General features: G+C 44.1%; 2 protein-coding genes across 2 annotated transcripts; one reads left to right on the top strand and one right to left on the bottom strand.

The window, feature by feature from the left end:
- The first annotated feature begins 630 nt into the window (after positions 1–630).
- On the top strand, positions 631–7,732 carry nle1 (notchless homolog 1 (Drosophila)). The gene is made up of 13 exons (XM_030438643.1): positions 631–752; positions 1,421–1,597; positions 1,863–2,083; positions 2,208–2,287; positions 2,376–2,452; positions 2,557–2,654; positions 3,811–4,003; positions 4,177–4,312; positions 4,413–4,459; positions 4,548–4,750; positions 4,876–5,035; positions 5,121–5,191; positions 6,802–7,732. The coding sequence occupies exons 2-13, from the start codon at positions 1,460–1,462 to the stop codon at positions 6,812–6,814; spliced, it is 1,437 nt and encodes a 478-aa protein (XP_030294503.1). The 5' UTR covers positions 631–752; positions 1,421–1,459; the 3' UTR covers positions 6,815–7,732.
- A 174-nt stretch (positions 7,733–7,906) lies between these two features.
- slc25a1a (solute carrier family 25 member 1a) lies at positions 7,907–12,507 on the bottom strand. The gene is made up of 9 exons (XM_030438644.1): positions 12,091–12,507; positions 11,480–11,587; positions 11,254–11,353; positions 10,617–10,755; positions 10,437–10,521; positions 10,208–10,312; positions 9,997–10,112; positions 9,835–9,908; positions 7,907–9,606 (listed from the first exon to the last, which is right to left on the bottom strand). Exons 1-9 carry the CDS (start codon positions 12,335–12,337, stop codon positions 9,492–9,494), a joined length of 1,089 nt encoding a protein of 362 aa, XP_030294504.1. The 5' UTR covers positions 12,338–12,507; the 3' UTR covers positions 7,907–9,491.
- Positions 12,508–13,080: the final 573 nt, after the last annotated feature.

The following is a 13,080-nucleotide window of genomic DNA, read 5'->3' as shown; positions in this document are numbered from 1 at the left end:
TCCTTGGATATATGGAATTATAGTTAAAGTATACATGCTGAATTTGAATGTAATGTTATATGCTGTGGCCATACATGTTAATAATATAGAACAATATGTAATATGTAAAGATATTAAAGTGTATAACATACATGACATACCCATAGTAAGATTTGTATACATACATATATTCAAATAATATATATCATCAATTTGTGTGTATATATATTGGATATTAAACATTTATACAAATACATATATGTTACATGTATAAACAATTATACTGTATATGTGACATATATGCCAAAATATGTGATTTACATATATAGACATTAATAGTCTATACATTCTATAAATATTCTCAGAATATGTGTCATATGACCTTTGTACATATATTCCATATACGTACATATATTACATTTTTCGTATGGGATATGTTGCTACACTTTTGATGGTTACATTTTGATAGGGATGATGTTGTAGGTGTGTCTGAGTGTGTATTAGAGTCAAAGTAACCCAGAGGTCTTGTCCAATTTATTGAGAGGCAATAATATGATTTTTGAAATATCAATGCAAAGGATTTACAGAAATATAATAAAAGTGGAGATGAGCACCGGCGACGGTTCCTCTTTTACTTACATTATTTTCCCATAATCCATTGCGCGACTCGGTTCACTGACATGACAACGTCGGCTCCTTGTTACATCTTCCTTTCAAAGGCTCTCTGGTGTTACACACGTGGGGCGTTTTAACACATCGACACGTCGCTGAAGGTAAAGTTTTAGCACATATCTTGTCAATTTCATATCATATAAAACTGTACACAGCTGTGCAAACAAGTGACTGCTGCCTTACTGCCTTCCGAGCGCTGCTACAATGAATTAGATGTCCTAAAAGCTAGCTAACAGCAGGCTAGCGGAGTTAGCTTTACTGGTTGACACCATTGACTATGGTTGACAGCAGCTAAGTTAGCTCAAAGTAAACTACTGAAACAGTCGATTTTAGGTTGTTCGATGTGCTCCAAAGCTTTGTAATGTCAGTGTCAGTATCAGTAACATTGCTCTACAATGTCCTGTTCTCTCATGTTGGACCGTAACACAATGTGCATGTATTTGTCAGATGGTTTAGCTAACGTTAGCATTAGCTGTAATGTTGCCTTCACGACACGACTGAGAAACCCGAAAGTGAATTATAGACTTTATTAATTTAAGTATAAGTACAGCGTCTTGGTTTGGCTGTACGTGATGCAGCATCACAACATTTAACACATGATGTATCATCAGGAACTGGTTGTGGTCTTTCATCAAAAATAAATATTTTACAGCACTGAGATATCTGCCAGAAACACTAAGAGTTTACCTGTATAGTTGTGACATTATTTATTGAGAGCATTTCCATGAAAAGATATAACTGATGTGTTTTTGTCTCCGTCTATGTACAGATATATCCTTGTTAGATTTGGATCTATACCAAACAGAGGATGATGAGTGAGGACGTGGAGCGGCTGTTGATCCAGTTTCAGGACGAGGCTGGGGAGGTCCTGGGTTCACCTTTTGATGTGCCTCTGGACATCACACCAGACAAACTGCAGCTGGTCTGCAATGCGCTGCTACAGAAGGTACCCAGCTGGCGTTATGTCGCAGAAATACAGATTTAATTTGTGATCGTAAACTGTACACAACTGCACATGAAGACACTTCAATGATTTATGTGTAGCTGGCCTACAATATTTCCCATTTTTAACTGAAAAATGTGTGTCTCAATGTTTGTGTAATCATTTTAACAGTGAGAGGTAAAACTGTATACATGCTACAATGGCCATACCACATGTTGTAGTCTTGAACACCTTTCTAACTAATATTATAATGCTGTCCCCTGTGTAGGATGAGCCAGTACCGCTGGCATTTTTCGCGCGTGGAGAGGCTGAGGTGGTGTCCAGTCTGCGCTCGTGCGTCCAGGCTCTCGGGGTCGAGACGGAGCAAGTCCTGCCCGTGGTGTACCAGCCTCAGGCCGTGTTCAGGGTTCGAGCTGTAGCCCGCTGTACCAGCACACTGCAGGGACACACAGAAGCTGTCATCTCAACCGCTTTCAGCCCGACTGGCAAGTGAGTACCCGGACAGTTGCCAACTTCTCTTGCCCTGTTTTGTTCTTGATTTATCCAAGAGCCCTTAGTTTATAACAAATATCGGAGGGGATGAGACTGAATTGTTTTCTCGGTTTGTTTTCAGATATCTGGCCAGCGGTTCAGGTGATACCACGGTGCGTTTTTGGGACTTGACGACGGAGACCCCTCACCACACTGCCAGAGGTATACGGTCACTTCTGTAAGGCATCAAAATGCAAATGATTTATTATAGCGCTGGACACTATCGAGCTGTATTATGCTTTTATTTTAGGACACACACACTGGGTACTGAGCATCGCCTGGTCACCTGATGGGAAGAAGCTGGCTTCAGGGTGCAAGAACAGTCAGGTGGGCTCCCAACACACACACACACACTAACACACTAACACTAACACAAACACACTGTGGTTTTTACGTGATTTATTGTTTTATTGTGGGGCTGTTTTCTGTAGATCTGCTTGTGGGATCCAGTGACGGGTACACAGATCGGGAAGACTTTGACAGGACACTCCAAGTGGATCACTTGGCTCTCCTGGGAACCTCTCCATCTGTGAGCACTGAGCCTGTTTTACCACTGTTCTAAATTCCCATTCAGGTGCAGCTTCTGCACAGATATATTTTATTTATAAAACTGCTAAATTGAATAATGGGAATCGAATGCCTCCAAGCTTATCGATTATTTTTATTAATGCTGCTGTCGTCTTCTGAACGTCGTCACAAACATTCACATCAAACTCATGCGTCTATTAGGTGTGGTGAAAAAAATCGATTATTGATTAATTGCGAATATAATATTGACGATTAGGATTCGATTATTAAATTTTCAAAAATCGATTTCAAAAGGAAAAAAAAAAGTTGTTTTTTTTTTGAAATAGTAATACAAACTTGAGTCGTCCTCTTACTTGCTTCCACTACATGGTCCACAGTCTGGAGCCAAGATATGTTATTCCATCCCGGAGCTTTTTCACACTTAAATCGATTCCAAATCTTCACAAGGAGACAAACCTTTCCGTGCAAGAGTCCCTCAACTCTGCTCACAGGGTAGCAATAACGTGCGATGCCTGGACATCCAGAGCTACAGTCTCATACGTGACCAGTACAGCTCATCATGTCAGCAGTTAATGGAAGCTAATGTCTTACGTACTTCATGCAAAAGCTATGGATGATAGCCACACAAGCGCAAATATGTGTGAGTTTCTCAAAGCAATGGCAGACGTGTGGGGAATAGATAAACACGCCCTGGTTCTCGTCACCGACAATGCTTCTAACATGAGTCCGGCTGCTGAGCTTGGCAGCTTTCTTTTAACAGTGAAACACTACATTTAAAACAAATTAAAAAATAATAATTTTGCTGACTGATGTTAAATGGAAGATCAATAATCCTTAATAATCGAAAATCGATTTGTAATCGAATCGAGACTTCAATAATCCGAATCGAATCAGGAAATTGGGCCAATTAACTGCCCCTAACGTCTGTGCTTCCCATGATGGGAACTTGGAAGAAGGGCATGTTGCAACGGGGCTCGTAATCCCTGAAAGTGAGAAATTGTATTTAGTTGCAGATAGCAGTGGAGTAGATATTACCCACAATGTGGCGTTAGGGCTTTGGCTCTCTATCATGTGTACTTGGTTTTGAATTGGGAATCATTGCCTTAAACATTCTACCCCTGCTTTTCCCTAACCATCCCTCTGTCTCTCCCCGTCAGTAACGCAGAGTGTCGGTACTTGGCCAGTAGCTCAAAGGACGGCTCGATACGTGTTTGGGACACTGTGTTAGGACGCTGTGAGAAGATCCTGACCGGACACACCCAGTCAGTCACCTGTGTGAAGTGGGGAGGCGATGGACTTCTATACACTTCTTCCCAGGACAGAACAGTCAAAGTTTGGAGAGCCAAAGATGTAAGTGTGTGTGTGTGTGTGTCTGTGTGTGTGTGTGTGTCTGTGTGTGTGTGTGTGTGGCTGAGAAACTTATTAGTGTTGATCTCTACAGACAGAATGATTTGTATAAGAGGGAGGGAAACATCTGTGTTTTAGAGAAAGTCTTTAATATGTGTGTGTGTGTGTGTGTGTAGGGTGTCCAGTGCAGGACTCTGCAGGGCCACGCCCACTGGGTGAACACCCTGGCTCTCAGCACCGACTATGTCCTGCGCACTGGGGCTTTTGAACCAGCGTCTGCCACCATCAACCCCCAGGATCTCAGCGGATCGTGTAAGGATCGTGTAACAATTCGCATAGGAACATTTGTTACTAAAAGAGCCAGCTGTCTAGAGGATGTTTTCATTTAACAAGCTTTTGGTTTTTCCCCCAGTGGAAGAGCTGAAGGAGCAAGCTTTGCAGAGATATAATAAAGTTCGGGTAAGCGCTGTTTCTTGTCTGCAGTGATGTGTTTAAGTCTGTACGTCCCTTGTATCAATTCCCCTCACTCCTTGCTCTCGTGCTGCAGGGTCCAGCTCCGGAGCGCCTGGTGTCCGGCTCAGATGATTTCACCTTGTTCCTTTGGAACCCTGCAGAGGACAAGAAGCCTCTGGCTCGGATGACAGGCCACAGCGCTCTCGTCAATGAGGTGCTCTTCTCCCCCGACACCAGGCTCCTCGCCTCTGCCTCATTTGACAAGTCGATTAAAATCTGGGATGGACGCACCGGAAAGTAAGAAAAATCTCATTCATAAATCTGTGTGTAATAACCCTGTTGTCCAGGTGATGGTTCTGCTGGCTTAAGATTTGTGTCTGTCACTGTTAAATGATGTCTTTGTTTGTTCCACTCACCCAAAGATACTTAATGTCCCTGCGTGGCCATGTGGGGTCTGTGTATCAAGTGGCGTGGTCGGCAGACAGCAGGCTGCTGGTCAGCGGCAGCAGCGACAGCACGCTTAAAGTTTGGGACGTTAAGACCGGGAAGCTCAACATGGACCTGCCTGGCCACGCTGATGAGGTGAGTAAAGGAAAAGCTCTGCTTCCTCATAGTTGTGTAATGGTCGCAACTTACTGTCTAACTGTCTTGTTTCTTGTGCGTATAGGTTTTTGCAGTGGACTGGAGTCCCGATGGACAAAGAGTGGCCAGCGGTGGGAAAGACAAATGTCTCAGAATGTGAGTGAGAGGCAAAGAAGCCAGCTCAGTGAAGTCAGTTGAAGCAATACATTCCTCAGTGTGTGCAATATTGACCAAGAAAGCTGATTGCTCTTGCTGTGGAGCTGTACCAGCAGTGCCTACATGTACCAGGATGCATTATGAGAATAGATTTACACACACACACACACTGTGCCTTCGTGTGATGTTGGAATTATCGGAATGACGTTATTCCAAATGGGAAAATTCACGCGAATGTCCTTTCAAGCCAGAACAACAACTCTGGATCCCAGAGCCAAACAATGCTTTGTATGACAACACAGCTAATGCTAACTGAGCTAGCGCTACCACAGAAAACAAAAATGGTTACCTGCATCCAGCCGAATACTCCCACTATTCAATTGAGGCTCGACAGACTCTTTCTCATACAATCAGGGTTCGTATGGGTGCTTGAAATCTTTGAAAGTGCTTGAATTTCAATGTTGTGTTTTCAAGGTCTGAAAAGTGCTTGGATTTTAGTTTAAGTGCTTGAAAGTGCTTGACATTATGACCCTGTGTCTTGGCAACATTGGGATCAGACTGGATAGTTTTCTTATTACAAGGAGAAATAAAATCAGTGTGTGTGTGTATCATCACACATGCAGCCTGGTAGCAATAGAGAAGGATGCCTGAGGAGAAGGTGAATTTGATGCAATTTGGACTGATGACACGTTCAATATTAATAAACTTTGATGAATAAACGAAAATCTTATAAAAGTTTATGTCAAAAAAGAAAATTACAGGGTGCCCTCAGGTCTCTCTTTGTCCCGGTGCAAGTGTACCTGAAGAACACCAAGTGGCTTCCTTTTTTTTGGATACAACTTTGTGTTCTCCTTTAATTTCTAAAGTTTTTGCTATCATGAAACATCATTTTAGATGTTTACAGCATAATACAATGTACATAATTGTGATCAATCATGAGTATAGATATTCCTGTAGATATGTATTTTACCCCAGCAATAAGGTGCTGGAAAATTTTGTAAATTACCCTTAAAAGTGCTTGAAAAGTGCTTGAATTTGACCTTGAAAAATGTGTACGAACCCTGTACAATTCAACAACTTTAGTCCAACATCGACCAAGACTGGGAGTAGCCATATAAGCCTAGCAGCATGCCAACGCCTAATTCAACAGGCTGACCTACGAAATAAGCAGTAAAACAACATAGAACATGGCATTACGTAGTGCTATGAAGTTTGTACACTAACTGGCCCTCTTCCTAATGCAGTCCACAGTAAAATTCGCACATCTGTGGGCTTGTGAAGTTCGGGGAGCAGTCTGGGGGTGAAATACTAACACAGAAGTCAAATGTTTTCCAGTGGTTGTGGTGACATTTTCGGCACATTGCCATCAAAAATGAAGTATAATCCACTGGGTCTTTACATGCTCAGATGAAGTCGTTGAAAACTTCGGTGTTGGTTGATACACCTGAACCAGCCAAAACTACAGCCAGTTGTATCATCATCTATACCAGCATCCTCTGCACTCACATTTTGGGATGCCGTTCTTGCTGTTGGAAATGTAGCCAGTTTTAGAAGCAAGAGAACCAGTGTTTCCTCGTACCTAACTCTGGCTGTTTGTGTTTTATTTCCAGATGGAGACGATAGCCACGCCTCTGTTCCCCTGTCCTTACTTCAGCAGGTGGATTTCACATCTTCTCCCGTCAAGAGAAGCCTGACAGCTGGAGGGACAGCGGCTGGACTGTGCCTAATCCCCCCCGTTAGGCTTTACAACGCCATCTGACAGTGACGGCATTGGGTCAGGAAGCTCTTGTCCATTCATGGAGCAGGTGGCCTGTCCAGGTTCAAAGCCCACGTTGGAGTATTAACAATGCAAAAACTGTAATGGTGTTCAGTTGAGCGGGCGTGTTAATAATCATCCATCTTTTTTTGAGATCACAACAAGTAAATGTACGTCATCCCAAATTTGACACATGTAAGAGTTTCCATTCATGTACAATATTGTTTTGTACACATCAAGGGCCCTGACATGTCAAACTTAAGTGTAAAGCCTTTTTATAGCCTATATGCTGAAACTACAAACACGGTTATACGTTAAAAATGAATGTATATCGTTTATATATGATATATAGATAGAACGAGGATGTAACCAGCAGCGTAGGTGTGTCCCCTCCTTCACCTTGACGCAAACTATATATTGTAGGTGACAGGTGGGCTGGCGAGTCAACAGGTGGGAGCTCTAATACCTTCCTCTGTGATGTTAATGCTGACCGTGCTGGCCCTGCTCCCTCAGCCTTTTAATCTCCTCTGTCCTGCAATCAGCAAAGCTTCAGCCCGCTGATTGTCTGTCTGGTGCTGCGGTGAAGCCGACCGCCACCAGCCCTCTGAACTCTCTCCATTCTCATCCCAGTGAAGAAAGAAACAGGTTCAACATGTCAGTGGGAATAACTTGTTTTTTTTTTTTGTTTTAAAAGTCTGTATATAACTGGCTTTGTGAATGTTTAATTTGAATACATATTCACAGAGCAGCTTCTACCTTGTCAATTAAAAAACAGGGAAAATCTATTTGACTCACTTGACCTCACTTCTGTATACTGTACATCTACACTCACTCCATTTCTTTTATTATCCCAGTCATAATAACCATAAAAAGTTGAGCCTCATTGCGATACTTTACTACCTACATATGAGTAAATTGCCGCTTGTCTTGACACACATGTCCATATTCACACAGCCCAGGTTTGTTAATGACAAGTTTATTGAAACCAGTGAAACCACGTTATGTTCAAATATGACGCTCGGCCAAGAGGATCACACTGACTCTGATATGCTGTACGATGAGGTACACATGCCTGTTCAGAAAAAGCAGCAAAGCATAAACACGAGTCTAAACAGTACAAATGTGCTTTCGTTAATGAAACAAAATGGAAGAGACATGACGATTAAACAATACTTTCTGTTGCACTCTATGTAAAATGTAGTAAAGGTTTGCTCCTATCGGGGATGTTACACTGGGTTCTACTGGAGTGGTTTGGCAAAGAGGAGTAAAAGGCTTCTGTGCAAAGGCTGTGTGGTGCGATCAAAACCGAGCCTTGCTTAAATATTAGCCACTTGTGTAATCCAGCCTCTTGACACATCCAATGTCCTTCATCATATATGTAAACACTATGTCAGCCAAGAATGAGCGCAGTCAAAGACGACTAATACAGAGTTAGCGTTCGAAAAAAAGCTCCCTGCGCGGGTTAGCTTGAGGTAAACAAAGAATATTAAGAGTGACTAGAGGACAGCTCGATGAGTGAGCGCTGAAGTCGTATGGCTTACATCGTCAGACATGTTTACATCTCATGTAGTAGGAGTGGATTCACTGTAGACTGAGGCTCTGAGCGAAGCATTCAAATCTTTCCCACGTAAAGCCTTCACGTTTTTGTCTGATGTGGGGAAAAACACTGCGACTTTCCCCAGAACGGCAACAACGAGCTCCCTGCTGTCTGTTAACAAACTCTCAGCTTTCATCGTCTGCATGTAAAGATAGTGCTACATATGGATTTGTTTGCGTCGGCGCGACCAGACGCTGTACGTCAAGATTCATGCAGCCCTACAAATACTTGTTGTCAGCAGCGGCCACTAAATGCACAATGAACAGTATCTAAGGCTCATCATCGTCACCAATACTGCGAATGTTGTGCGATGACACCACGAGCGAGGATGAGAAAGCAATCACAACACCGGCTTGTGTTTCAAGTACCGCACGGATATTTTTCGAAAACTACAGCGAGCTTTGTTTGTGTCCAGTAGCGTTCTCCGCTCAGTTTAGTAAGTACTCAGTGAGTCAGAAGACACATTTATGGTTTCAGTACAAAGTGTTCACTCTACATCATGTTACGGTAACAACAGTCATAGAAAGCTAAAACGTCAGACGCGCGTAATTTCCCTTTTTTCCAAGTTAGTTTTTCCTCTCTCTAGTCTGATCCTTTGGTTAATAATGCATGTCTGTCTCTAAATTGCTAATGTTTCTGGTTAGAACACTCAAGAAACTTGAGTTTGGTCATTTGACTTCGCCTTTTCCTGTCCTTCAAATTAAAAGAACGACTCTGCAGTCCGCCCGCTCGAGAGACGGAAGAGAAAAATGCTGAACTGATCCCTCCCTGGATATGTCCTGCAAATCATTTATGTGACGTAACAGAGCAGAAACTTGTAAAAGATGACATGTCACCAGCTCAGGGCGATGCGGAGAGCTTGCATGAAGTTGAGTAGAGGTGTTCAGTTGTGCGTAGCATGAGGCACTGCTCCGTGCTTCCCCTTCCGGACCTCGGCCCCCGTCCGCCTACTGCGTCTTCCAAACATTGTTGAGTAGTTTGACTACCTCCTCGTAGATGACGAAGACTATGGCCACGTCCAAGCAGACACGGCCGAGCCTTGGCACTGTTCCTTTGTAGAAGCTAGGAGGGGAAAGATGAGATGAGATGAGGTCGGATGGCTGTAATAGCTTGCATCAAGTACAGTTGGATTCGATTCCCATGTTCATGGTTTTCACCCCTACAGCTAAGCTTTCGAAAATGTTACAGGCAATCATGATGTCAAGAATTGGATTTAAAGTTCCTACAACTGACTATTATGCAGTGAGATGTTGCCCAACGCCTACAGGAACAGGATGAGGGTTAACTTACGCCTGGGGTCCTTCTTGCTTCAAGATCTGAAAGGCACAGTCCACTGTGTTTTTGTAGCGGTGAGCCTCCAGACCCTACAAAAAGGGGAAAAAACAGTGTCTTGTTAAAACTGGAAAACCTGATGATTTGGCGGTTAAATCACTACGGGATGTGATGCCCTACCTGCATCCTCGTCTTCACCACATCTAAAGGAGTGTTTCCAAAGACACTGGCAGCTCCCGCCGTCGCTCCGAACATCGCCGTGACAATCGGGTGCATTTCTTTTCTGGGGTCGTCACCTTAAGAGGCCAAAAAGTAAATACGTTGCTCGCTCGAATCGAAAAAAAGAGGCAGGGACATTTGATTTTGCTTTGCGATAAGTGGCTTTTCTCACCTTTGTACCAATTGCGCAATAGGTTCATCACATAGAACCGGATGGCCTGATTGGTTCCTTGTTTCAGCACGGTCGCTGTCAGACCTTGATACGTCCCCCTCACACCTAAATGAGTCCAGCAGATTGTGTTTTAGCTCTACGCACAAACAACACGTGCATACCAGCCGTTACAGACTCAGCTCTCATGACCAGGAGCCGAAGTGACCGCCGATCCGTCCCGCTGTCTTACCCTGTTCTCTGATTATCTCACTGACGCCGTGAAAGAAGCCTCTGTAGCGCGGTCTGAGGGAACACTGGTCGTGGATCATCTTCACCTGGAGGACGAGGGAAGATTTCATCAGTCTGTTGCTCATTCGGTAAAAACCGGACATGTTTTTTTTTTTTTTTTGGAAGAGCTTCTTAGATTAACCTTGAGCGTCTCCATGGGGCAGACGACCACAATGGCCTCCGCTATACCTGCTCCTAAACCACACAGGAGGCTCCGCGTGTTGTCTAGCCGACCTGTGTGATCTCGCATCGGGTTGCTGAGCATCTCGAACGTGCCAAACCTGACGGGGAGGATGAAATGACAATAGGGGAACATTTGCGTGATGGAATTCAAGTGTCGTGAAATCGGTGACTCACTGGTCGTGCCAGTGAACCTGCTCCAGTGAGGCTGTAGTATCGTTGATGGTCAGCTGACTCACAGATAATAATTGATAACTGATTCGTTGTTAAATCGTTGATTCATTTTTCAAGCAGAGGAAGCAATCAATTGATGGTTGCAGTTTCCCCAAGGTGACAATTTGCTGCTTTTTCCTGAATGTGAATTGAAACATCTTGGGGTTTTGGGCAGCTGGTCGAACAAAAAAAAAAACCTGATGAGACCACTTGAGCTCTTGGGAACTGTCATGCCACTTTTTTCAGTGTTTTCTGATGTTCTTTGGACCAAAAAACAGCCGAAGTGTTGCAAATGTGCTGTTCTAGTTAAGCCAAACTGTGTAGTTGTACATCAAATCTGTCACATAATAACTACTCTATATATATATTCATGTGTGCATCATCACCTCACTGCAGACTTGGGTATTGATCCATAGAGCAGGGAGCTGAGACCTCGATACAACCCTCTGAGCCCGTGATCCTGCACAGTCAACTTCACACAGTCACCTGCGTACACACACACACAGACACACACACACACACACACAGCATCCAAGAGTGAGTAACCCAGCAGAATATGAAGCACACAAACCTGACAGTCAGTCAGCAGTCACACATGTACCAGTGACCTACCGATCCCTCTGTATCTCGGCGGGTTGGCTCTCCCATCGAGCTGCAGCTGGGTCTTCACGTACTCTGTGGGGAAGGTGATGCAGATCTCGATTCCTCCTGCGATGCCACCTGAGAGTGAGGGAGAAGCACAGCCCTGGAGATTTGTTGACTCACTGTGCGGGACTGTTCCTGAATGTTCTGTCAGGAAGGAGCTCCCAGCATTTGCATTTCAATTAATCGCAGGGTGGTGCTGATGCTGGGTCATGCCTGGTGTGTCTTTTGTGTTTAATCATATGCTGATGTGATGTGAATCAACGGCAGCGTCTGTGCCGAGCTGCAGAGATCAGCTGAGGGCAAATGGATGTACAGTCTAAACGCGGCATAAAAGCATATTTACACACGTTTCACTTTAACTCAATAAGGCATGGCAAATAAATGCAGGGAAAAAAACCCCAAATGCATCATGCAGCTGCTGTAGCATCACTCCTGACTGACTGGGTGACCCAGTTCTGCACGGATTGCCTTTAATGGGCGACAGATTGAGATTAGACTGCACTGTGCGGAGAGCAGTAGGCTAACATGATGGAGGGGGGGAAACCAGAGGGATGAATAACTGCGATGCAAAAACCAACCTGCAAGGATGGCCTTTCCAGGATGCGTCAGTTTCCTCCCTCCGATCGCAGCCGCCGCCAGGTTTCTCCTCGCCGCGTACGAGCGCTGGTGGGTCGGCAGAGAGCCCGGCCCCGCGGCAGCTGCGGCGGCGGCCAGACGCCGGGATGAAGGCTGATGATGCGGAGCCGAGCCCGGGCATCCTCGCCTGACACCGCAGCTCTCGCACGGCCCCTCACACACCGAGAACGGCTTCAGCAGCGAGGACATGTCGGTGGTCGGTGGCTATAAAAAAAAAAATGTCAATGTCAGACAACAACAACACTGAGAGGCGCTGAGGGAGCATCAATATTCAAAGAGCGGTCAGGTGATGGGGCAGGCCATTGGCTCAGCACGCCGTCTAATGCCATTACTCATGTCATGTGACGGTGCATGATGTCTGCAGACCAATAGCGTGGAGGATGCTGCTTTACTGATGTGGCGAGACTGTCAACAACTATAATATCCGACAACATTTAACACCAATGTGAAGTAATATTACATCATATTCAAAACATAGAATACAAATTGTACCATTTCAGATCAAATATTTAATCTCTATGGTAAATAGATATACTCAATAATCAAAGCTTATTAAGTGGTTACATCACTGTTAAAAATTGAAATGCTTAATAAACCGGTAAAGGGTAACTCCACCCATTTTACAAAGTATACTACTGTGGGGGAATAAAGGTAGTATATCTTTTTGTGGCAGAAGCTGGATGTTATCTTGAATGCCCTCAAGTGTTGTCACTTAGAGGCTAAATTGCATTGTAGGTAATGGAGACACCAGGTTTTGAAAAAGAAGAAGAATGCAGAAAATAATCAATGCTGATCTGGTTCATATCTGTTTCTTTTTTTCATCTATCAATCGTTCCGTGATCTTGTAGTCACACGGCGGCCATTTTCCTCAGAGCGGGAAAACATGACCGCTGGCATGATGTAATGCTGCTGTGTTGGATGTTGCAAGTCAT

The sequence above is a fragment of the Sparus aurata genome, chromosome 13 (genome assembly GCF_900880675.1).
Source record: "Sparus aurata chromosome 13, fSpaAur1.1, whole genome shotgun sequence".
In the NCBI taxonomy this organism is placed as follows: Eukaryota; Metazoa; Chordata; class Actinopteri; order Spariformes; family Sparidae; genus Sparus; species Sparus aurata.
The sequence above is the reverse complement of the archived record's forward strand: the minus strand, read 5'-3'. Positions and strand labels throughout refer to the sequence as shown.